At 42.4% G+C, this 26931-nt stretch overlaps 1 protein-coding gene across 1 annotated transcript; it reads left to right on the plus strand.

The window, feature by feature from the left end:
* The first annotated feature begins 298 nt into the window (after nucleotides 1–298).
* LOC135558244 (regulator of G-protein signaling protein-like) lies at nucleotides 299–11233 on the plus strand. Its single transcript, XM_064991971.1, has 16 exons — nucleotides 299–1423; nucleotides 1578–1640; nucleotides 1721–1934; nucleotides 2045–2152; nucleotides 2240–2530; nucleotides 4512–4629; nucleotides 5143–5227; nucleotides 5405–5534; nucleotides 8811–8967; nucleotides 9133–9271; nucleotides 9523–9647; nucleotides 9762–9898; nucleotides 10049–10120; nucleotides 10557–10632; nucleotides 10769–10825; nucleotides 10925–11233. Exons 1-16 carry the CDS (start codon nucleotides 299–301, stop codon nucleotides 11001–11003), a joined length of 2976 nt encoding a protein of 991 aa, XP_064848043.1. The 3' UTR covers nucleotides 11004–11233.
* The last annotated feature ends 15698 nt before the right edge of the window (nucleotides 11234–26931 follow it).

Raw genomic sequence — 26931 nt, forward strand, 5'->3', positions numbered from 1 at the left:
TAGCACTTTGTGACATATTGTTGCTAAATGGACTGAATACATACAAATTGATTGATGATTGATTGACACCACACTGCTACATATGTATGGCAATATTATAGTAGGCTTATGGAATGTATACCAACAAAGTAAACATGGATACTATACTGTACATAGTTTATGTAAGCACCATTATGTCATGCCATGTCACAATGTGTAACACCATGACACACTGTTAACCCCCATGTTACCTCTTTTGACACCATGGTTCTCCTCAGAGGGTTTGTTGAAGATCTTCTCAGGGAGTGAACCTGGTGGGATGGATCAGATTCTGTATGAGATGAGGTCCAAAGCCTTATGCCGTCTTCAGTCCTACTGGCTGCCCCAGTACCTCTGCTCCTGTAAGCTCTCCATCACCAAACTGAAAGAGTGTGCCTCCATCGTCAAAGAGTACGAGGACATTGCCTCTAACCTCACCCTGGTAGAGATCCCAGCTCTGCTTGACCCACTGGGGTGGAGTCTGGGTTCGCCACCATCAGAGGGCCCTACAGTGACCCGGACCTACTGCTCCAAAGTCAGGAAGAGGCTGCTGTGGAGGGCCCATCAGAGGCCTGGGACAGGACTTAGGGTTGGGGCAGCAGGGATGCCCGATGGGCCGGCCATGCAGCAGTGGTTGCCCATGGCCGGGGACGGAGACCAGGGAGAGTGTACCAATATTGTGCACCTCATGAGCAGGCATGGGGAGGAGATTGTGGTCAGTGGGGACAAGACACATGGGGGCAATGGCAAAAGGGAGGGCAGAAGCAAGAGAGGAGGAAGTGGGAGCTCAAAGAGAAGTACCAGTACTCCACTCCTCAGAAAGGTGAGCTCTGCTGGTCTTGGGCCCAGAACTGCCCCCCTCCCTGTCGTGCCCATACTCCCCTCCAAGAGCCTGTCCAATCTGGACAGCAGCAGCACTGACCCCATCATCCCCCCTCATGCCTGTATGGAGACCCCCATCTGCCACCTTCCCTCCATCACCACCACCCCTGTCCCCTCTACTCCCGATCCTCCTTCCAGACCGGTCTGGGGAACACCACACTACGATGAGCACCTCTCCCTGGCCCTGTCCGCTGATGCTCTTGCTGGGGGTCCCTATGAGAATTTCCTGAGGGTCAGTGGCCAGAGGGTCATGCTGCACCACCTGGGACTGTGGCAGGAGCTGGATGGCTTCCTCAACCTCCTGCTCAAGATGGAGGATGGCCCCTCCAAGGCTCTGAGACAGGTGCTGGCTAGAAAGATCATGGCTGTGTACTTGAGTGATGGGTGGCAGTGTGTTAGTCGCCCTGAGGGTGAGTGGTGCACCACCTACCTGACCAAATCCACCGTCTGCCACCTCATAAACCTCCTCCCCTCTGGCAATGTGATGCCCTGGATCTACACGGCCAAGCAGGAACTATGCCAGGTGGGTGTTAAATCTTTTTTGACTGCAGTATGTGGTGGACATCAAAGTGAGAACATGGAAAGTCGGTTTATTATTTATACTTCTTCTCACTCCTTGATTACAAAGTCATGTATTCAGTGTCAGTACAAAGTTTTCCCTCTCTCCATTTGAGCAGATTCTGGGTCCCACCTACAATGCATTTCTGGATGAAGAAGACAAAGTCATTCTCTTCTATCTGGTAACCAACTAATTTCTAATCTGATTATTAGGATAGTGGAACTGTAGTTTTACTCCTCGCTCCATCGTTTTCTCACTCAGTTCACTCAGAATGAGGTCAAGGGGAAAGTGAGTCGTAGAGCTACAGCGCCCTCCAGTGCTCCCACTGCGCCAGAGCAGCAGGTGAGGAGGATGAGGGAGGCTCTGGCTCTCTGTCAGGCCTGCGCTGAGCCTCTCACTGAGGAGACCTGGGCCCTGCTGCCCCTAGAGGACATCAGGACAGGAGGCTCTGTTCACCTGCACTACAGAAAGACCAGTAAGAACTAACTGGTTGTAGAATAAGTACTGAACTCTACGGACAAGAGTTGTCCTCCTCTCGCCATTTGGTGTAAAATAGAGGCATGTCTTTTTCTCCTCACGTCTCAGATCTGTATGACCTTCCGTTTGAAACCCTGGCTGAGAAGTACCCCAAGGTGGCTGTGGAGGCAATCAGTAAAACTCACAGACTCTACTATGACTGGAAGCCAGTACAAGGTATGATACAAATTACATTCAAACTTTTCCTATCAGCTTCAATGATTAATAAGTCAATGAAACATAACAATAAAATGTGTCCTTCAGAAGAGACAAAGAAGCCAGTGGTGACATCCTGTCCTAAGAAGTCATTCCACCTTATGAAGGACAAGGACCACAGCTTTGCCGAAAAACCCTCCATGAGACCAAGGTTTTTAGAGGAGGTGATGAGAAGTCCCACCAACCTGGACTTCTTCAAGCGTTACCTGAGGGCCTATGATGCTCACGGAGCTCTGAACTTCTACCACGAGGTGGACAAACTGCGGAACGTCGACAGCCTCCTCCAGAAGACCAAGATCAACAGCATCGTGTCCCGCTTCCTCAGACGAGCAGACGCTAGTAACCACACTGAATAGATTATAATAGAATAAGTTGTCCTCTAAGAAGGAAACTATTTCCCTGCCTTATAGGTTCATGAATAATCACATTGACTTTGTTTCAGATATACAGTAGGCAATGTTATGTCACTATAGGCATAACACTTGCGCTCAACTTAATTCAAAGCCACACTCTCCTGTACAGTATGTTAGCCTAGTTATGATATGCGCATACCGCAGTAGTTAGCCTACTCTTTTTAAACATGTGTAGCCATCCTGGTCTACTAGATTAGATGTAACAAAGTAAATGTAAATCCGTGACACACAAATTAGTATGATATGTTACGTTTGGTATGGTTACATGGTATGGTTATGTTATGTTTGGTACGGTTACATAAGACAGAAGGTGACTTAATGCAAAAACCAAGGTTGCGTGTTCGAATCTCATCACAGACAATTGTACCATTTTAGGTCATTAGAAATTTTGCAACTACTTTTTAGCCACTTTGCAACAACTTAGCATGTTGGCTAACCCTTGCTTAACCATTTAACCTAACCGTAACCCTAGCTAGCGTAAGCCACTAGGAAATTGGAATTTGTGACGTATATACAAGTTTAGCGAATTCGTGACATATTGTACAAATTGCAATTCGTAAAATATACTAAATCGAGTGTCCAGCATTTATGTTTACTATGTTACGCCTTCCCCTAAGTCCAGGTTAGCATAGCCTACAACTGCTCAATACTCTTCATTGCCAACAACAGTTAACCTACTGTTTTTAAACAAGTGTAGCCAACAACAGCTAAATACTCTTCATTGCCAACAAGTTTTCCAGTTATCTTTGTAGCTCCAGTGAAATTATTTTCTTTCAGTTTGTGCATTTATTTTTGTGGTTGTTGCTGCTTCACTGAGCTCCACTCGTACACATCCTCTCTGCGTACACCCTCATTTGATTCAAACACGCAACACCTTTTCCCAAGGGCTCTGTCATTTTGTCAATGTATTATTTGTTTAATGAGATCTCTCATATTAAAAATGTATACAGGTTAGATTGAAAAAGGCCTGTGAATGTGATGTGGTGTTATGATAGTCTACTTCTGCACATTTGTATCGTCTTCAGCTTGTAAATTAGGTTTCAACCAGTTAATTTAAGCACCCCTGCTTGTTGATGCAATGGTTTTGCACAGGGATTGGGCTCAAGGTATTTCTACCGGACTTTACCAGTGATCTGTATGCTCTGAAGGGGAGAATATCTGTATGTGGTTAGGCTGCATTTTGTCTTGACAGTGCCCATAGCCTGTTTCCTACCAACCAAATCCTTATTTAGTAAGCCTATATTGATTTTGTAAGGGGAAAGCATATGACTGTCCACATTGTTTGTTTTTGTAGACTAAGTGCTTGTGCATATTTCTGGGGACATTATTATGTAGGTCTACCTCTGCTACCACTTCTACCATTTTGTTAATAAAACCCACACTTTTTGCACCTTATCCTTTGCCTCCTGTCTGCCTACTAGCTGATGGGACTAAAGTAAAACGTCTTTCATCTTTAGCCATGATAGCCGTTTATAACAGGCTGCTATTTAGCCATAGCCTAAGAAGCAGATTTTCGACTAACCCTTACTTGACAGTACTTTCGTAATTCTCGGCTTGGAAGTCCCCGCTGTCTTTCATGAACTCCTAGTCAAGAATGAAGAAAGTAAGCCCTACTGCCTATATATCACAAATCTGCTGCTCACGGCTAAATAGCAGTCTTTTATCAACTGCTATCACAGCTAATGAAGAAAGCCTTTTAATGCCATCAGCTGCCTGCCTACAGAGACCCAGTCCCAAGGTCAGCCAGAGGGCGCTATTATTTCTGCCGTCGTTTGACCTCTAATAACACCCTCTGGTGGCCCTTGCGGCTGCTTGAGACCGTAAATCACGTCTGCCTTTCCACACACTAAACCCAGCATATTATTAACAAAACATAATTTAAATCCCCTGTCTGTCTGTCATTGTAGAGGATTATCTTCAGTGCAGCGCCAACCTCATCTCTCAGATCCCCAAGATGAGATATGTTTCTCCGGACATCATTTTTGCAGCTCAGGATCTGGTTATCAAATCTCTGGAGGCAACCTGGTACTGAACCTTGATAAGTGATAAGTGATAAGTGATCCCAACTTATTTATTACAGCAGTTTATTATATGATGAGTTCATATTAAATACCTCTTCTTATTAATACTACTCAACACATGTATGTCTGGGAATGTTTGCTATATTTAGACACTATCTGCAGTGTGTAGGACACCTGCCTTTTACTATGTGTAGTTGGATCATAACATGTCCATAAAACATGCATATTTTCCAACAGATGTTTTACTGCATGGCTTCAAAGCATTAAGGTTTAATGGACACAGATGTTATTTTGTTGGACAAAATTGTGGTGTGCTCTTTTGTACAAAGTAAAAATGTTGTATAATTTATTATGTATGGTGCAGCAGCATTGTAGCAAAACAGTAGGATGTTCTCTACAACAGTGTTTTTCTAAACTATTACTCCAAATATGGATTAATCTAGAATGTACCACCAACAAAAATATGAATCATTTTGTTGTTCTTGTTGTATTTATTGGAGACCTTATACTTCTGCAGGTTCAAAAAGTATCAAGATACCTTTCCTCCTTGTACCAATGTTACTGACACCAGCACAAGAACCATCGTCCTTACAAACAAACTAGTGAGTGGTCACCACTTTTCCATTGCCGAATACCGACAGAGAGTTAGATGAACCTGTGTCAGCTGGGACATATGTTCAAACTTAGAATCTACTACTGAATTCCTATTGTGGCACGTCTATATTTCTATAAGGTTAACTATTCTGTTATCACAAAATTCGTTCATCCTTTTCTTATAGAAACATGTGTGGAGCGTCTTTTCCGGGTTCATCAAAAGCATCTGTAAATTCCGACATGCCATGAAGGACAATCTGACCAGAAGCAAGTTTGAGGGCTACCTCAGGCACAACTGGCAAGACTTCTCTCTACGTAAGTTCCCCTGTTTAGCTCTACCATTCCAGTACTTTACTTGTGATGTAATTAGGGCTAGACTCTGGGTGTCTTTCAACAGCATTTTATCATCCATCGCCCACGTAACGTTAGAAGCATGGTGATGGTGTTCTGGCACTCTAACGACAAGGAGGGTGTCTCTCCCTCCTAACATTGGCTCATAGTGGATAAACGAGTGCATCAGTGGCCATGCACAAACTCTACGCATTTCCTCCTGTAGGGCTGGTTGTTGGTTCTTGTTCCCCAATGGCCCAAGAATCCATGGTTCTCGGATATCATTCGCCTGTTGGGCGGAGATCCGTGGGTGGGTGGGTGGGGGGTTATCTGTTGTCTCAGGGCATGTCATATTATTCTGTACGTAAATCAGAGACACCCCATTTAGTATATGTTTCGTATGGTATGTATTAATTTGTGGATGTCCATCACCCAATTCGTATTATATGTTACAAATTCTAGCTAGATGGCTAATGTTAGCTTGCTCGCTAACTCCAGCTAGGCTAGGGGTGAGGGTTAAGTGTTAGTGGGAGGGTTAGCTAAAAGGGGTAAGGTTAGAGGAGGGTTAGCTAGCACGCAGAGTAGATAAAAAGTAGGTGAAAAGTAGCACATCAGATAAAATTGTCCGTGATGAGATTCAAACTCGCAACCTTTGGGTTGTTAGACATTTGCGTTAACGTTAAATGCTCACCCCAACCAACCACCCTCGTTTCGTTTATTGCCTTAAGTAAATATCTATCTTAAGTAACAATACCAAATGTAACATAGCATACTAAGTGGAGTTCTCGGATTTAGGTACAGAATATTATAAAATTCCCTGAGACCAGGTTGAGAGAGTTGGAAACTAGGGGTCTGGGTGGCCAGAGCTTTACCTCCAAATGTATTGCTATTATTCAGCATGAGGCGTCTTCTATGAGGTTTAAAGGCGGTTGGCATCCCATTTTTTGCTTTATCGCCATCTACTAGACTGGAGTACAACTCCCTTATACTTTACTTGAAAAAGAAAACATTACGAAATAAATACCCTACCATCTAACACTATACTCACTCATTTCAAAATGATATACAATACAATTAACACCCCCCCTACTCCACTAATTAAATTGTTTTTTTTCCTACCTCATGCCAAAGGATGGGACATCACCACTTAACACATCCAGTAACTCTTCTGCTGTCAAGACTTGCACCCAAATACCTCTGCAGACCTCTGCAGATGCCACCACAACCTCCATTTTCTGAGACTTCCGATCCATCCCTGCAGTACAATTAATAACCATTGCTATAAATGCTAAAAATCCAATTTTACTGAAACTTAATTCACTTTTTGGCCTATCCCTCTGTACTGGTAAATCTCTATTACTCTCACCACTCCTCCTCCTTAACCCATCATCCACTACTTTCTTCGCTGCCTCAGCATATGACAACTTCTGCACTACTCTAACCCTGGAAACCTCAACCTGCCTCTATCGCACGGGACATTTCTGATCCCCAGCTCCATGGGCACCCCTACAATTAACACATTCTACTACTTTTCCCAATACTACACTTTCTTTTGTCTCATGCCCTTCTGCACATTTCTCACACATTGGACCCTCCCTCCTACACACTGCTGCCATATGCCCATAAGCTTTACACCTGTAACACCGTAATGTATTCGGGAAATACACTGCTACGGGATATCTTATATATCCTATATCCTTCACTTTGTCAGGCAAACACTCAACTTCAAAACTCAAAAGAACAGGCAATGACTCTTCTCTTTCCCCACTCTCGCCACCCTGTCTGCGTCGCTTCAAACGACGAGCATCACATACACCGGGAATCTTTGCCCTCAGCTGGTCAACATTTATATCTACTGCTACCCCAGTTATCACTTCTTTCATTGGTGGCCTTTTCTGGAGAACAAAACCATTCACTTTTCTTGCCCCCATTCGTTTTTCTTAGAGCGCATTCTTCCTCTGCCCAGACATGCTCCATGGAAGGATTGTGTGCATTTAAATGGTGTGCATTTTAACTCTATTCTATTGTTGTTCTATTGTGGGCATTTTTGTATGTTTCCACAGGACCTTTTTTGTTCAGGGAAGTTCATTCTCCACTCTGAAAGTGTAGATGCTTCCCTGCTCATGGCTTTAGCTTCGGCTAAGCGCATTGTGTTTTCCCACGAATTATCCGTGACTCTTTACGTACTCAGCTAGCTATCCCCTTCTAGCTTCTCCCTTTTTCCCAAACTTATTTGGACCGCGACACCACCATGTAAAAATAATAATTATGTTATCAATGGCCATTGTTACAATTTTTTATTGGGGCTATGGCAGTCTATAACAGATCAGCCTGAGTACTTAAAAAAATCAGAGTTTCTCTTGTGCTACTCCGTTTTGAAATCAGGTGACCCCACATGGGTTCCTGATGCCTAGTTAAATAAAGGTTAAATAAAAAAAATAAACATAAAAAACACTGCTAGTGCAGTGGCGTCATGCCTATAAGGGCCACAGGGGCACGTGCCCCCTCAGATTTGTCCTGTTCATTTTTATTTATTTATTTCTGTAATACTACTAGCCACATTTTTATGAAGTTGGCTTTAGCTAGCCCAGATACAGTAGGTTCCCAATCTCCCAACCTCATAACTAGCTACCAAAAAGATATTTCAGGCTATCAATCAAGTTAGAGTAGATGGTTAGACAAGCTATCTTAGCTGGCATGCCTGCTGGCTAGGTTGGTAGACTTTAGAAAAGCAAGGATGAAGCATAATGATTATAGATTGCAGGAAAAAGCTGTTTCAGGTGTTTAAAAAATTCGAACTTCTCTAATTTACTCGCCCCCCTCCGGACCACCTACTAGCCATCCTCACTCATTTTGTACTCCCTCAGATTATTGGGCTGCGTGACGATCCTGCGCTAGTGTGACCAGCTTTTTTGTTTGTCCAGTCCGTGGGAAAGCTTTTTTTGCGTCATCTCTTCCACAGGAGTATGGAGGCTATCTCGCTGGCATATAGCAGCAAGAAGCAGGAGTTTTCTAGTGGTATACGGTGTAGTGGGCGTCATTTTAGGGATTGACTGTTAGTGATATCTGTGCGGAGGTGAGATGGGCATTACCCCACACATTGGTGAGGTTTTATAGCTTGGATGCCACTATTTACTCTGCAGTTGACAGTTAGCTCTCAAGAACCCAGTTTACAGCAGCCTCCCATTGGGTTCTCAGATGATGGTACTGGATCTTTCAGGATACAGTAGTTATATTCATTCATAACTTTACGTTTCTCAGGGTACATGCCATCAATGGGGAGCCGGCAAATTGAATCCGTTGACCTGTCCTCGGAGGAGGTAGACTCGTCCCACTTGAAGAGGCGAGTCATCAACCACAAACTGATAACAGTGGAGTTCCTTGTTAACGATCTGTCGTTCTACCTGGAGACAGAGAGGTGACTTTTGATTCATCTATTATAACTTCCTAAACTGAATATTGAAAGCATTTGTGATTTAGTTACTGGATGGGAAGTATTTCTGGTTTGCCTACTCACCTGAAATGCATCATCAATAACTGCCGAAGGAACTATATTTGTGTGTTTGCTGTGGTGCTGTATTAGTTTCAGGAACATGGCAGACTCGGGCACTATGATGGCGTCTGCGGGCATGTATGGGGAGAATGACAATGCTCTGCTACACCAGAAAGCAGAGATGATCATCAAGCTCTTTCTCAAGTCAGAGATCTCTCCCAAACTGAGGGTATGGTTTCTAAGTAACTCATCCACTGACTGACTGTATATTAGAGCTGAGTGATAACGTGTGAAATATTAAGCTTGCTCTTTACATTACATTTCAAGGTGGCTGGTATTAAATTCAAAACTCATGAGAACACAGACTCCAGTTGGATATTTTTATAATTTAGTCATTTTAAATACTTTATCTATCTCATCTATCTCATGATTCTGATCTACTGGTATCTGATAGTGTGTCCTCATTGTCTTATTTTACAGGTTAACATAGCAGAAACTGCCAGGGATTCCATCCAGCAGGCCTTTGCCATGGGCAAGGTGGACCGAGGGCTCTTCCATGAAGCCATCATGGCTGTCTTCCCTAACCTCATCTTCTGCTGGAAAAAGTGAGTGCGTGGGCAACACCTCATCCCAAGTGTGCCCAGCACCTTCTGAAACTCTCCCAACCTTTTGCCCAGAGGATCTTGAACTATCCGATGATGACCCTGCTTGCCTTGCAGATTCTGTAGCCAAAAGGTGAAAAAAGGGATAGTCGGAGATAATTCTAAGAAAGAAGACTCCACCGAGCTTCATGACTACCTCCATCCCTTCAACTCTGACTGGTACCGGAAGGTACAAACTACCATGTCCATGATGGGTGAGTCCTGAGGGATGTTATTTCAAGACGGTTCTTCATATGATGAACCCTTATAGAGCTAGGCTTATGTAAAGCAGTGGAAAGTATGCAGTGGTGTGTGTTTTTTCAAAATCAAAGTTCAATGAGATGTTCCTCTATCTCTGTCCACAGACGATTACACCACCCTTAGGTTTACTGTGCATGATGGTCTCAATCTGGTCCTGCCTCAAACCAGACTAGAATGTAAGAAACTTCGTCAGCCCATAATTGTGCAATACTGTGGGTTATTTTTTGCATTGTGATGGGCGGTTCTAGCCTTTTGAGGGTTTATTTCCTGCAATTCTATTCATTTTTCCATGACTGGCTAGACTAACTTACCAATCCAGTTTTTTAAAGCTGACATGGCTAATTGAGTGACTGTCAATGGCTGACAAAATAAGAGAAAAACTGCTCATACACAACTAAATTTCAAACTTGCGTATTCTTCTATTCTAACTCTCAGCACTAAGTTGAGACCCCTACTGAGTTCCAAAAAACATAGTGTTTTTTAAAATGTATTTATACATTTTTGGGGTTGTGCGCTCCCTAGCGGCCGGGGGCGCTAAGCGACCGCTAATGCTTGGAGCCGGCCTTAAGTGTCATACAATACACTGACCTGTCTGTGATGTTTATTCTGCAGTGTGTGCCAGTGTTCTCAGCCCTGCCAAGGGCTCCATGGCTAGGCGGAGATCTGTCTCTACGCCTGCTTCCTCCGAGTAAGTTCTAAGTTCCCAACCAACTGTCATAAGGCAGTGTTGACCCATGCTGTTTACAGTTCAGTTGTCTCTCTGGGTTTTTATTGTCTGAAGTACTTACCTGTACTTACTGTGCATCTCTAATAAATTATCTTAGATTTCCACAACTGGAGGTGTCCAACCAACGCAGAAGGTCTATTGGTCCCTTTCTCGGGTAAGCCTATTAATGCACCTCATAGACCTTAGTGGTACATATATATTACAGTATTGCAAGAACTAAGAACTAAATCCATTTTGTTTTATGTCGTTGTAGTCCTCAAACGTCTCTGCCTCCTTCTGACCTTACCCACTCATCTTCAGGATCCTTGCTCTCAAAAATCAAGGAGGACTAGTCTTATCTTTTGATAATACAAAATAAAGACCATATATTTTCTATGTAAAAGTTGCATCAAGTGTATTTCCTTCAAATGGATAGTCAGGACAAGTCAGCACAAACAGCCACAGTACAGATGTGAATGTGGAAAGCCTTTTTTAAACATGTCTGATCATTCACCAGAAGGGGGAACCACTGACCAATACGGAACACTGCTATCAGCTCTATTATGGCGATGACATAGATTACTTGCCATATAGATTTGTAACATGTTATGAAAAAGTCTCAAAATGGTTTTGGTAGTAATGCCTCCCATTCCATTAGGAAGAAAATACATCAACTTTAGTCAAACGTTTTTGGCTGACTGTGTGTTGTCTCATCCATGACAATAATCGCCCTACGGAGCTCAGTCCTCTTTGTCCCAGGAGATCCAGAGGTTTGTCTGAGGCTACAATGAGTAGGGACAAAGCATTAAGAGAGGTTCACTTTCCATACAGGTCTTTCATCCATGACACTCACCCTTCCCCCAACCTCGCCAACTGCACAGACTAGGTCCTCTCCTCCCTCTCAAAACACCTATCCCCTCTCTTCTATCAACCCTCCATCCCCCTCTCTCTACCTCTACCACCTCAACCCCCCGTTGTCCCGTGTCTCTCACATATCATTGTCTCGCCGTCCTCAGGACCTGTCTAACCCCAGGATAGGAGTCCACCTTAAAAATGTACAAGGCTTACACTGTGTCTCTTAGCTTTAAATGTCATATGCATTATATCACAATGCCAATGACCCAAAGTCTTCTCCTGTGACATGTCACCACTAGAGCCGTAAAGCTAAATGAGTCTTTTGGGATTCTGCTTCCTTAAACACTTTATTTGGATCATCAATAACCAAAGACTTGCATACATGAATTAATATGGCATCATTAAATACTATAAATTGTACTTCATTCAGTGCCGTAACTCAGATCACAAAGTAGAAGATTTTTAGCATAACATTTTGTTTTATATTGTGGTACACTCAATATAAAACATATCATTTGTATGGTACATACTCGGAACTGAGTTTTAAGATGTGAGTTTTGAATGAAGACACTGAGATTGATTTCCCATGATGCTTTGCCCTCCTCTTCTATGTCAATAATGGAGCCGCTGACGGAGAAAGAGACTCAGTGCTATAGGCATCATGGGTTTTATTTAATCCAGCTTTGCTCTTCTTTGGGATAATAACTTTGTTGCTTCATTCCCGGGCCTTGCCTGTCAGCTTGACATAGCAATATCTCCCAACTGCACTGTTTCATAGTCAGTTTCATTTATTTCAAAACACCATTTCACACCCTGCTGGCTTTCGCTAGGTATTATACAGCGTTTGGGGAGAGGGCTGTAGATTGAATCGTGACAGAGACCGTGTCTCTTCCTGTGAAAAAATAAGTAAATGTTGTAAATGGCAGACTATATCAAATGTTTGTTTTTTTCTCCCCATAATGTTTGGGGTGTTTTCTGTTCTAGTCCCTTATATCCTTGTTGGTTGTCAAGACTTGATAAAATATTTCTTGTTCAAAAGGCATTGCCCCTCATTTTGTCTGCCGTTATTGTTGGATTTTAGCATACACTGTACATTTTGGTGATCTCCAAAGCAGTAGAAACCATTAATCACAATGTTTGTTTTTGAATCTCAAGCTTGTGATATTTGTTTATTTAAAAAAAAAAAATGTAACCACTGAAGCTAAAATCAGAAGGGCTGATGTGATGTTTGTCGATTGGATTACTTTTTATTATTTATAATATTAGAAATGCACAGTTAACGAGACATTTATTTGATTAAGATTTTAAATCCTCTCTGGTGTGTCCATTTCCCTTTAATGTTGTCTGATATGAGTCCTTCAATAAAAACCCAGCCACTGGCCAAAGTCAAATGATATACTGACATATTCTGCATCTCCCAGTGTCTTAGTGAGTAGCGAGACTAATGTCCTCTAAGCATGACTGTGATTAGGGTGTTTTGGAAAGGGACTGCTAGAGTTTTGGAGTTGCTTTGGCTAGGGACACAGCTGTTGTCCTCTTGGACACACAAACATGACATGGTTAAAGAGATGACATACTGTAATAAAAGTTAGCAATCAAACTTCTCAACGGAAGGTTTTGGAAATGTTTATTCTTGTGAGTGTTTGTGCTGTTTTCATAAAGCACATCACCGAAACCTCTTACAACCACACCAACCCTGAAATAAATATTCTCCACCAAATGCTTTGGCCCTAGTTCCAACATTAATAACATCCCCATCTCAGCAGAGATACCAACAGTAGCATACTGGAACTACCGCCTTAGCTTGGTTGCATTGAACAATTGCCAGGCAAAACCATTCTGACAACAGACAGGTATAGGTTTTAGTGTCTGTGAAATATTGATTTATACTTCATATCCTGTCTGTTTATGTTTTGATCATCTTCTGGCGCGTCCCTCCAGTTCTTCCAGGGGCCCCCTTATGGAACGAGCTGCCCAGGGCCCGATGTGCCAGGCCAGCCGGTGGTCCTGCCTGTGGCTGGGTGGGTCTGCTGGGTCTGGTTCAGTCCCTCCTGCTGCTGCTGACATATCTGCTATGTTTATTAAGAGGATGACAAGTCTATCAGACCCCATAAGCAGGCTCTTATGTGCAGGAGTTCCTTTGTTACTTTGCGGGGAGGGTGTCATCAATCTTGCTGCCAACGCTACTCTCCTGAGCTGTTGATAGCAAACCAAGATTCCCTTCCTTTCTGCCTGGCCTCTTCCGCCTTTCCTTTCCTCGCCTCACAGGCTGGAGTCAGGCGTAGAGAGCAGGATCAGAGAGATAGGAACGTCTTTCCCGGCATTGAGAGTGTCTCAATCTGATGGGGGGAGCGACGGAGCTCCATCCACCACAGGTGGATAGGCTAGGTCTTGGAGTATGGGAAAATGTAATGAAAATATGTTGACAGGTGGTGCTTTGGTTTGAAAAAGAGGGACAGCCAGAGCTGTGACTGAACACATACATCTCTCTCTGTGTGTTTCTCACACACACGCAAATGCACACACACACACACATTCAAGTACATATCCACAGACAGACCCATGCAAACACACATTTCCAGGCGATGGGGACACAAATGTGTTGTGTACCATGTATGCTTCACAATACCTTTGAAAAACCTGTATTCCAGTATTTAAATTTGGTCTTAATATGTAATGACATCTCGTCGTCCCACACCCATCATGTAGCTAGTGGATCCTTAATTCCCCGTAACATTGCCACATGGGGTTGCTGTAGATTTATGTACTGTAACGGTAGTGTCTCCCATCCTCTACAGGACTCCCTGTACTGAGCCTGAGACAGACTCACTGTGTGTAACAGAGATGGACTATGATTTATGGACTCCCCACTCCAGGATTGGCTGAGGTCACTGACTCCATAAATGTATTTGATGAGTCTGTTATTTTAATCTTTCTTTAGTGAGGGGATGTTGGGCCACTGCCCAATCAATACTCAGGGCTATAGTACTGCCAAGATCTCTTATGATTACTTTTCATTGTTAAATATTTTCAAGTCAGGCTAAAATGGTAAAGAAAGATGAGAGAGTATAAGAGGAGAAAGAGAAGGTTAAACTGAAATTGTGGCTGTCTCTTCCTTGTTCGGCCCATAGAAATGGAAAAACTATTCTATAGAATTACTCATCTATTTCTACAGAACAGCCTCACAGACCTGATTTCCATTTTATTCTCAAATCGAGGCCAAGCTGTTTCATTCACAAGTCAACAATAGGCAATAACAGGGGAGGTGTGAGGCTGGGCTGCCTTTGTGTGCAAACTCTGCATACAACGCCAAGAATATCAAGTCAATCTCTCACATTAACGTTGGTAATTTGTTTGCTTACGGTTTCCCAGACACTGCATAATTGGCTATGAGATATTGTTAGTTCAGGTGTTCCATGTAATTGAATTTTGTAATGACAATCCAGTGAATAAAATGGCTAAAGGATTATTAAAAGGAAGAATTGTGTATCTGAGGTTTATTAGAAAGGGACCAATCAAACCTCTCTAGATTTGTGGATTCATTTCTATCTTCAATCAATGTGTAATTTAGATGCAATTATAGTCGCCTAATTGTCTGGCTAATGTATTTTACATAATCATGTGGAATATAATTATTTTTTTTGTAAAGTCCATAGTGGAATTGGTCTATTTGTGGGAGTCCACTTTAATTGATGGTAGTTCGTATTCCCCATGGGTTTTCATTTTGATTATCACCGTGCTTAGTTGATGTTAGAGGAGCATAGTTTATTAAAAGCAAAAAAAATTAATCGCCTGTCATATTTCAAATGTTAGAGGTGGTGTTCAATTATAATTTTGTCCCTGTGCAAATTATTTCATTTGCTAGAATTGTCAGGGTTATACAACTGGCATTGTACTTCAACTAATACAGATTTGTACCCTTTCATTTTCAAATGAGCCGTTGATTGCCTAGGTTTATTGTTCATTTTCCACGACTACTAATATGGCCTCCATATGTGAGAGTGTGTGAGAGTGTACTTCTGTGACTGTGTATGTCCCTCTTCATGTGCACATGTGTAAATAATAAGTGTACTGCATCCAGCTGGACAGAAGTGTTGACAGAGCCAGATTATATGTCTGATAGTAGTTGGGGGGAAAATCCTTGACTTGAGTTTGATTCAGCTGCCCAGTACTGACCTGCTGCCTGGGCCCAATCAGTCACCTTGTCCTCCCTTTGACTTCTCACCCCCTGATCCTTCCCTCCGGCCCCAGAGGACCAAGAGAAAACAACCAGAGAGCAGCTAGCCTATCAACATCTCTAGCCTTCTCCTAATCACCTTCCAACTACTAAAACGCTTTTAGTCACTTCCAAACTCCCCGTCTCCTCTCTGCTAGGAATTCAATTGGATGTGGAGAGGATTTGATATCTCAAGGCCGTAGGTCAGTGAACATTCAATGGGGGGACAGAAACAAATCACATGCTGTGAGGTAATGCTTTATATGCTGGATTTAGGACCTCCTATGCATCATGTCTTCAACATCCGTCTTTTCAAATGTTATGATTGTGTATTTGCCTACAGCTGAACTCTTTGGGATAAGCCCTATGTGTTTTTTTTGCCATTTTTTAGACAGTGTGAGTAGCGCCTAACAACAATCACAGACAGAGATGTTCCAATGAAGTGACAGAGAGACAGAGTTCTATTTGCCACAACTGACATCTTCATCCTATCACTTTCCTTGTTTCTGCACCTTTGTGAATGCTGGCATCTGTGGTGTTTCCATGTGGATACGCTGCAGTGGACTGGGAATTTGCAGCATTCAGACAAGGCCACAGCAGCTTGGGTAGGTGGAGAGGAGTGCTGTGCAGGCAGGAGAGAGTGAGAGGGAGAAAGAGAGGGGAAAGAGGGAGAGGGAAAGAGGGGGATGGAGAGAGAGGAGATGAAGAGGGAGAGGGAAAGAGGGGGAGAGAGAGAGATGTCTCTCCAAGACTGAACAAAACCAATACCTCCTTTGTGTTTTTGGTATTGCATCATGAATAAAGAGTGAAAAAGAGACAGCTAGTGAATAAAAGAACAACACGAGTCTGGAAAGACTATTGTAGCACTACAGTATACCCACTGAATAACAAAAACACAAATAGGAAAGGGAGAGAAAAATAAATTAAAAGGCCATGCAGCTACCAACCCATCAAACACATACCCTCGATAAATTCCAAAATATTTCTGCTCTCTCAGCTCGCTTACTCAATTTAATTAATTCCCCACAGTTTCAATTACATTTGAATATGATTTATACCAGCAAGTATACAAAGAATAGGTGAAAAAAAAACAGCCTTGATAAATTCTAATTCCAAATCAAGTCTTGCCATGCATTTTTCCCTTGGACATTTTGTTATTGCTAAAAACGCAATACATAAAGTGTTCTCCCCTAGTATTAAGATAATTAGAGAATTTATGAAATGTGATATTCTGAACCCTTGTAACTCTCTGCTTAATTAATTAGGCCATGTGACAAGCCATATTAATTTAATAGGATCCTGACATTGATATAACGCTTAGTATCATGTACAATGAAATACCTTATGCTTTGCTCTCATCTGATACACAATGTACTGTTAAGCGCCTTATCTCTATGTTAGTTATGATCAGTGCACATTGAATGCTTCTTTTTTTTGCCCTCAAAGGGTCATATCCCCCCGCTCTGTTGGACATTTTGTAGTAGAGAAGAACTTGAGGTCCTGGTACACCCGCTAGCCTATCAGTTCACAGCGTGTTAGCTTTCTCGGAGAGGGAGAAACGGCCGGTTCAAGACGACGTCACCAGAGATTCTCCTTCTTCACGTCACACATCCATATGGATCAGTATCTAATTATCAACGTCCCCGCTTGCTATTTCTGCTCTAATTAGACAGTTAGACAAATGTGAAATAGATACATTTGTAGATACACTACAATTATCTTGGATTTTTACGATTTGCAAGACGTGAACTTCACATAATGGTTTTGGTCTAACCTCTTGGTCATTGCTAACTCAAATACATCCACTGGATCATTTAAAGGCCAGGTGCAGTCGAAAACGTGATTTCCTGTGTTTGATATATACACTACCGGTCAAAAGTATTTGAACACCTACTCATTCAAGGGTATTTCTTTATTTTTTACTATTTTCTACATTGTAGAATAATAGTGAAGACATCAAAACTATAACACATACGGAATCATGTAGTAACCAAAAAAGTGTTAAACAAACATATTGGAGATTCTTCAAAGTATTCACCCTTAGCCTCCACAGCTTTGCACACTCTTTGGAATTCTCAGCAAAGCTGTCATCAAGGGAAAGGGTGGCCACATAGAAGAATCTCAAATATAAAATATATTTGGATTTGTTTAACACTTTTTTGGTTACTACGTGATTCCATATGTGTAATTTCATAGTTTTGATTTCTTCACTATTATTCTACATGATAGAAAATAGTAAAAAAATAAAAACCCTTGAATGAGTAGGTGTTCTAAAGGTTTCGAACGGTAGTATACGTTTTAAAAAAGAAGTTGTGAAAATTTTGATAATGCCCTTTTAGTGTAAGAGTTGTTTGAAAAGACTGCTTTACATTTCAGGCTGTTTTGGTGGGATGGAATTTTGGACCCCCTGGTGACATCATCAGGCAGTAAATTGGTTAATAGACCAATTTGAAAGACAGTTCCAAACTTCTCTGCCAATAACAGCTCATTTTCAGTTTTCCCTCCCCACTCAGACCACTCCCAGACAGTCCAAGCAAAATTCTTGCTTGAAAAATGTATCTTTGATAAGAAACTATTTCTGTTTATTTTTGAAAATTATAATTGAAAACAATAACACTAACGGTATTATATGTTGCCCAAAAATGATTTGATATTGAGATAAAAACATTTTTTTATTTTCTCATTTTTATTTTATTTAATTTTACTCCCTTTTCTCCCAAATTTCGTGGTATCCAATTGTTAGTAGTTACTATCTCATCTCATCGCTATAACTCCCATACGGGCTCGGGAGAGACGAAGGTCATGCGTCCTCCGAAACACAACCCAACCAAGCCGCACTGCTTCTTAACACAGCGCACATCCAACCCGGAAGCCAGCTGCACCAATGTGTCGGAGGAAACACCATGCACCTGGCGACCTGGTTAGCGTGCACTGTGCCCGGCCCGCCACAGTAGTCGCTGGTGTGCGACGAGACAAGGATATCCCTACAGGTCAAACCCTCCCTAACCCGGACAACGCTAGGCCAATTGTGCTTCGCGGCCGGCTGCGACAGAGCCTGGGCGCGAACCCAGGCCAGCCCTAGACCACTGTGCCACCCGGGAGGCCCCAATGTTTCTTTTCTATGAGATAAGAACCTGGTATGCATTACTCTGTCTGTATCCAGCATGTGTTGTACTGTAAAGACTCAGTTGAGACATCAATTCAGTCAGTGTTATGCCTAGAATTACATACAGTGCCTTGCGAAAGTATTCGGCCCCCTTGAACTTTGCGACCTTTTGCCACATTTCAGGCTTCAAACATAAAGATATAAAACTGTATTTTTTTGTGAAGAATCAACAACAAGTGGGACACAATCATGAAGTGGAACGACATTTATTGGATATTTCAAACTTTTTTAACAAATCAAAAACTGAAAGATTGGGCGTGCAAAATTATTCAGCCCCCTTAAGTTAATACTTTGTAGCGCCACCTTTTGCTGCGATTACAGCTGTAAGTCGCTTGGGGTATGTCTCTATCAGTTTTGCACATCGAGAGACTGAAATTTTTTCCCATTCCTCCTTGCAAAACAGCTCGAGCTCAGTGAGGTTGGATGGAGAGCATTTGTGAACAGCAGTTTTCAGTTCTTTCCACAGATTCTCGATTGGATTCAGGTCTGGACTTTGACTTGGCCATTCTAACACCTGGATATGTTTATTTTTGAACCATTCCATTGTAGATTTTGCTTTATGTTTTGGATCATTGTCTTGTTGGAAGACAAATCTCCGTCCCAGTCTCAGGTCTTTTGCAGACTCCATCAGGTTTTCTTCCAGAATGGTCCTGTATTTGGCTCCATCCATCTTCCCATCAATTTTAACCATCTTCCCTGTCCTTGCTGAAGAAAAGCAGGCCCAAACCATGATGCTGCCACCACCATGTTTGACAGTGGGGATAGTGTGTTCAGGGTGATGAGCTGTGTTGCTTTTACGCCAAACATAACGTTTTGCATTGTTGCCAAAAAGTTCAATTTTGGTTTCATCTGACCAGAGCACCTTCTTCCACATGTTTGGTGTGTCTCCCAGGTGGCTTGTGGCAAACTTTAAACAACACTTTTTATGGATATCTTTAAGAAATGGCTTTCTTCTTGCCACTCTTCCATAAAGGCCAGATTTGTGCAATATACGACTGATTGTTGTCCTATGAACAGAGTCTCCCACCTCAGCTGTAGATCTCTGCAGTTCATCCAGAGTGATTATGGGCCTCTTGGCTGCATCTCTGATCAGTCTTCTCCTTGTATGAGCTGAAAGTTTAGAGGGACGGCCAGGTCTTGGTAGACTTGCAGTGGTCTGATACTCCTTCCATTTCAATATTATCGCTTGCACAGTGCTCCTTGGGATGTTTAAAGCTTGGGAAATCTTTTTGTATCCAAATCCGGCTTTAAACTTCTTCACAACAGTATCTCGGACCTGCCTGGTGTGTTCCTTGTTCTTCATGATGCTCTCTGCGCTTTTAACAGACCTCTGAGACTATCACAGTGCAGGTGCATTTATACGGAGACTTGATTACACACAGGTGGATGGTATTTATCATCATTAGTTATTTAGGTCAACATTGGATCATTCAGAGATCCTCACTGAACTTCTGGAGAGAGTTTGCTGCACTGAAAGTAAAGGGGCTGAATAATTTTGCACGCCCAATTTTTCAGTTTTTGATTTGTTAAAAAAGTTTGAAATATCCAATAAATGTCGTTCCACTTCATGATTGTGTCCCACTTGTTGTTGATTCTTCACAAAAAAATACAGTTTTATATCTTTATGTTTGAAGCCTGAAATGTGGCAAAAGGTCGCAAAGTTCAAGGGGGCCGAATACTTTTGCAAGGCACTGTATAGAACAATGAACAGCGATTTATAGGATCTCTGTTGTGCCAAACAATTAGGCAACAGAGCAGCGCTTCTTAAAGGGTTCTTCAGTGCAGGTTTGTAAATCAAACACATCAGTATCAAGCATCAAATAGCCTTTTTGTGTATTACATCTCAACATCCTAAATGATGACATAGTTATCTTGATGGTAATTGAAGGACAGTAGTTATGTCCTTGAGGGAATAACTTTAGGTGTAATTTGCTCCCTACGAATTCCAATGTCTTCAATTATTTTCATTTGTATAGGCAGAGTATGTTTGTACTGGGCTCAGATGGTAAACTCAGGCAGGTTTACAGAGCCTGTTGTGTTGCCAGCAACCCACAGTTTCTGACCCTGTCCTCTTTTGTCCTTACTGGTGCTGTGCTCAGTTTTTCTCCATCTCCAAGGCAACCACCAGTGCATGCCATTGTGTTGATGTTAGTTTGTCCACTGCTAAGGTGTTGCCTTCGTGTTTGATCACCCCCAGCGCAGCTTTGTCTTTGAGGCCCCATCTTAGCCTCTAAAGCCTTTTAATTACACTGTTTGCCATTAATTCATAGGGCTCTGGTTAAAAGTAAGGCACTATATAGGGTGGGTGGGGGTCAGATGGGGAGAGAGCAGTGCCTGCCTACGGTGCTTGTTTGCTTTGTGACTCTGTTCGATGTATTCCTGTCTGTGGGACAGCCAATTGGGAACATTTTGGAGACGTATGGTCAAACAGAAGCCACAGCAACACAAAAGCTTTGGGAACCTCTCTGCATCTGCATTGCCCATTTCCCACAGTCTACCAGCATGCCATACAGTACGTTCTGTGCCCAAGCTAAAGTACTGCCCTCCCAACCGTTACCCACATACTGTATCAAAGGGTCCTTTCACTCAGCAGGCAGCGGGCACAGTGACATTTTGCCTAGTGCTGAATAGAAAGTATTTGGAATACATTTTGTAGGTGATTACACTGCATGACAACAGTGTGAAAACATACACTATATACATAAGTATGTGGACATCCCTTCAAATTAGTGGATTCAGCTTTTTCAGCCACACCCGTTGCTGAAAGGTGTATAAAATCGAGCATACAGCCATGCAATCTCCAAAGACCAAATATTGGCAGTAGAATGGCCTGACAGAAGAACTCAGTGACTTTCGAAATGGCACCGTCAAAGGATGCTCGAGCTGCCCCGGTCAACTGTAAGTGCTGTTTATTGTGAACTGGAGACGTCTAGGAGCAACAACGGCTCAGTTGCGAAGTGGTAGGCCACACAAGCTCCCAGAACGGGACCACTGAGTGCTGAAGCACGTAGCGACACTCACTACCAAGTTCCAAACTGCCACAGGAAGCAACTTCAGCACAAGGACGAATCTGGGTTTGGCAGATGCCAGGAGAACACTACCTGCCCCAATGCAAAGTGTCAACTGTAAAGTTTGGTGGAGGAGGAATAAGTTTCTGGGGCTGTTTTTCATGGTTCAGGCTTGGTCCCTTAGTTCCAGTGAAGGGGAATCTTAACGCTGCAGCATACATTGACATTCTAGACGATTCTGTGATTCCAACTTTGTGGCAACAGTTTGGGGAAGGCCTTTTACTGTTTCAGCATGACAATGCCCCCGTGCACAAAGTAAGGTCTATATGGAAATAGTTTGCCGAGATCAGTGTGGAAGAACTTGTTTGGCTTGCACAGAGCCCTGACCACAACCGCATCGAACACCTTTGGGATAAATTGGAACGCCTACTGCGAGCCAGGCCTAATTGCCCAACATCAGTGGCCGACCTCACGAATGCTCTTGTGGCTGAATGGAAGCAAGTCCCCGCAGCAATGTTCCAACATCTAGTTGAACGCTTTACCAGAAGAGTGGAGGCTGTTATAGCAGCAAAGGGGGGACCAACTCCATATTAACGCCTATGATTTTGGAATGAGATGTTCAAAGAGCAGGTGTCTAATAATCTATACAACTGAATTAAGTTATTCATTGAATAAAAAGAAAACCATTAAAAATAAGTATATCATACTATCGGATTATTTGTGACACTTTCCTTCAAATGACAACAAAATGTCAACATTTTAATTAAGCAATTTACTTCCCATAAGAAATAGCTATTTGTTTTTATCTGTGTCAGTGGTAAACACTATAGGCCTGTATTGTGAATGTAGATAAATGTAATTGTAATGATTTAAGATTATTTCCAATTGTTTGATTGACAGTGCCAGATCAAAGTATTCCTGTCATGTAGCTCTACACGTTTTCCGTCAGAAATCATGGATAATGCTTCTCCTCCATTATATGGTTTTACCATTTTCCTGCAAAGAAATGTGAATCTAATTCTTGCTGAGAAAAGCCATGTATTGTAGTTTAGGGGGACGATGGTGCATGGATTTAACAATCAATAATACTGAAAGCCCTTTAAAATAGCAAGAAATAATATCTGAGGCTAATGTGCCACAAATTCTCATCTAAGACCCGGTGTTCTAACCTCCTTAGCGCAGCCCCTTGAGGAAATGGGGGATATGATTAGGAATTCGTTAGCAGGCTTCTATTTTTATGCTGATGACACACTTTCTCCTCCCGGGCTCCCGATGTTGCTGGCTCTTGACTTTCTCACCGTCTTTCTAAAACTAGATCAGCTCTTTACCACCATGTTGAAACGTGACATGAAGTCCACTGACTCAAAGTACACAGAGGTGCAGAGTGACACCAGTAGAACTGAGGAAATGGAGAAAGGAGAAGAAAGAAAAAGGCACTTTCTTTCATCTAGTCTGGTCACACATGTTGACTTCATTCATGAGCTTGAATTTTTAAAATAAGAAACAGCTACAAACCACCTACAGATATAATTTAGATTTGACTCTTTATTGTCCTGTGTGTGGCTTGATTACCCCTTTTGATTTGTCTCTTTATAGTCCTGTGTGAGGCTTGATTACCCCTATTGATTTGACTCTTTATAGACCTGTGTGAGGCTTGATTAGCCCTATTGATTTGACTCTTTATAGTCCTGTGTGAGGCTTGATTAGCCCTATTGATTTGACTCCTTGTAGTTCTGTGTGTGGCTTGATTAGCCCTATTGATTTGACTCTTTATAGTCCCGTGTGTGGCTTGATTAGCTCTATTGATTTGACTCTTTATAGTTCTGTGTGTGGCTTGATTAGCCCTATTGATTTGACTCTTTATAGTCCTGTGTGTGGCTTGATAAGCCCTTTTGATTTGACTCCTTGTAGTTCTGTGTGTGGCTTGATTAGCCTATTGATTTGACTCTTTATAGTCTTGTGTGAGGCTTTATTAGCCCTATTGATTTGACTCTTTACAGTCCTGTGTGTGGCTTGATTAGCCCTATTGATTTGACTATTTATAGTCCTGTGTGTGGCTTGATTAGCCCTTTTGATTTGACTCTTTATAGTCCTGTGTGAGGCTTAATTAGCCCTATTGATTTGACTCCTTGTAGTCCTGTGTGAGGCTTGATTATCCCTATTGATTTGACTCTTTACAGTCCTATGTGTGGCTTGATTAGCCCTATTGATTTGACTCTTTATAGTCCTGTGTGTGGCTTGATTAGCTCTATTGATAAATGACACGAAGGATACACAAAACCAAAACACAGAGCAGAATCGAAGTCACGGCCTACCCAATCAGGCTGGTTTAAAATATATGAAAAATTGTTTGTTGTATTGTCTCCTGGCTAATTAGACATTTAGAAAATGCAGTAGGAAGATCATGGGATCTAATTGGCTATATCTCAATCATATGGCAAATCGCAAGCGGATAGTCTACAGTTGGGAAAGCCGACCTATTGCAATATTTCAAAATCCAATTGCAGTATAATTATTTAAGCGTGAAGTGTAGTGTTGTTGATTTTTTTTTTCTAGGCCTAGTCTACACCAGGACTAATCTCTTGGCACTATCGGAGAGTGCCGGCCATATCCTCTGTGAGTGCACGTATTCAATGTCTTCATTATTGGGTGAGTCAGTGCCACTGGAAAGTTTAGGACAGTAATTTCCTCCTCCAGTCAAGATGGACGTCATAAGGTACAACGCGCCTCCCCTTTGTGCAGGCCTAGATTAGATGGTTACGTTCAAAACGAGGTCGCTTTTATTGACCTCAGTTTGTCAGTGTCAGTGGAGTAGCCGAAGCCCACCCTGTCATTTTTGTAGTAGCCTATCAAAGAGTCTGATCATGTCTCCGACACATTTCTACGACACTTTACATAATGTGTTCATAAAAAATATAGATTCTAGATGAAGCTGAGCTAATCCCTCAAACATGAACCTCACACTCCGCCTATGAAGTTGTGTATTTCATTGTTTGTTTACTGTCGGACTCGGACAGACGGCCTGTTTTGTCAGCGGTGTTGTTGTAAGTGGTTGTAACTTGTGTAGTTGCGCTGCCTATTTAGCACCTGATAAGGCCTAATAACGGGCTTGTTTTCCAAGGGGAATTTGTGTTGTTTCTTGGTCACATTTATCATGTGTTATATGTTACATGATCCAATGTGATTGAAACTAATTTTCACTTAAATATGTTGAGGTATTTCTGCTGTATTTCTGCTGAAAGATGTTGGCCCAGTCACTTTTATTTAGGTCCAGCCACACGGCAATACCTGCCTGCACCACTGACACAGAGCTAAACAGTTTTGTTGATATTCAGCATGTTTGTATTGTGTGTATGTCCCATCATGTTTGGAGCAGATTACAGGGTATCTGTCCACAGCCCCTCCTCCCCTGGCTCTGTCTTCTCTGTGGTTCAGGTATTGTGTCCTGGCCAGGCAGGCAAACATACCCTTTTCACACTATCAGACCAAACTGTACTGTGCTGGCTTGGTTATTTTCCTTTCACAGCACAGTTCCATTCCAGCACAGTTCCAGCAACTATGGTGGTTGCGTAACCAGGCCGGCACAATACAGTTAGACTCTGCTTGGTTCGGCTGAGTAGTGTGAAAAAGGTAACTGGCTTGCCTTGAAGCCCATAGGCCCTGGGTGCTGAGGGAACAGACAGATAGTCACTAGCTGGCCGCAGCATTTGTTTCCCATTGAAAAGGATTACAGATCCTGACGGCCATGATTAATCACCCAGCGGCAGACATCTGAATACGAACCGGGAAAGGTTCAACTTTTTAATTCATCCCACACGCAATCTATTGAAACCAGCTGTTGGCGGCTCTCCTCTCTCCCTCTCCTAATTTACCTCTCTCTTTTCTTCTCAGTGACCACCACCTTCCACCATCTTTCTCTCCTCATCCATGCCTCACATAATTATCTAGGGAAGACTGCTTGTTGCAATTGTGTTGGTTTTGGACATCATTTGGGGCTCTTTTTTTGTTCGAGATGGGTTTCTTTCTTCCTTTGTGAGAATAGATAATTGACTTTTTTGTTGAGGCGTTTTGGGATCACTGTTCTGTCAGCAATGAATGACCTTTATGGAGCTCTGTGCATCATATTGTTTTGTGGGTGTGTGTGTGTGCGTGTGCGTGTGCGTGTGCGTGTGTGTGTGTGTGTGCGTGCGTGCGTGTGCGTGCACAATCCTACCTAGGAAAATACAGTCCTCCTCAGTACCAGGTGTGAAGACATTAGAGTCAAATAACCTTGAAAAACCCATTTTCTTGTGAAACAATTATTCATATTTAGGGGTCATTATCCTGTAGGTACCTTTATGTTAAAGGCAGAGGTGCCACCATACTTATAACCAGCAGCCATATAATCAGGGGAGTCATATTAAGAGTCAGCAGGTTATATGGTACAGCCTGAAATCCCAGGAGCCAAATGAACAGGGACAGCTACACTGCTTAATGCAACGTAGCCTAGCAACAGATACCGTGATGGCTGTTGGAAACATACTCTCATATTTATGTTTACATGAGAGAATGATTTGTCTGTCAGCCTGATGGTTCCTAATGTTCTTCTCCCAGGAGCATTCTCTCTGCAGCGAACGCTGGCTGACACTCACCCTTAAGGACAGCCTGTCCCTTCCTCCCTTCCCAAAAGTCATGAATAGTTAATGTTTTAATACTGCAAGTATGCAAATAATGGAAATGGCATTTGATGTGGAGCAGGGTGGTTTGAAATGCACAGAAAACAAGTGCATTGAAAATGTATGTGAAACAGTAAGAAATTCAGAACTTACTGCGTCAAGAGAAGGCCTGTTGACTGGATCAATAAGTAAGCACTATAAATATAATATGTAGGAGCAAGGAGAGAAGGTCGTTCTACAAAGAGCCCTATATTCTTCATACCTGGGAATTTGGTGTCATCATGTCATGCCCATATTGGCATTATATTGTCGTCTTAACACAAGCCGTGAACTATCTCTAGTTTTATTAATAACGTTTTAATCTGGTTCGGTCACGTGCTG

The sequence above is a fragment of the Oncorhynchus masou genome, chromosome 17 (genome assembly GCF_036934945.1).
Source record: "Oncorhynchus masou masou isolate Uvic2021 chromosome 17, UVic_Omas_1.1, whole genome shotgun sequence".
NCBI classification, from domain to species: Eukaryota; Metazoa; Chordata; class Actinopteri; order Salmoniformes; family Salmonidae; genus Oncorhynchus; species Oncorhynchus masou.

Excerpts from the sequence above, each read along its gene's own strand:
- LOC135558244 (XM_064991971.1), top strand. The coding sequence starts at position 299 with ATGGATCAGATTCTGTATGAGATGAGGTCCAAAGCCTTATGCCGTCTT. Across the intron at positions 2,153-2,239 it reads TGACTGGAAGCCAGTACAAG|AAGAGACAAAGAAGCCAGTG; the intron begins GTATGATACAAA and ends TGTGTCCTTCAG. Across the intron at positions 10,633-10,768 it reads TCTACGCCTGCTTCCTCCGA|ATTTCCACAACTGGAGGTGT; the intron begins GTAAGTTCTAAG and ends AAATTATCTTAG.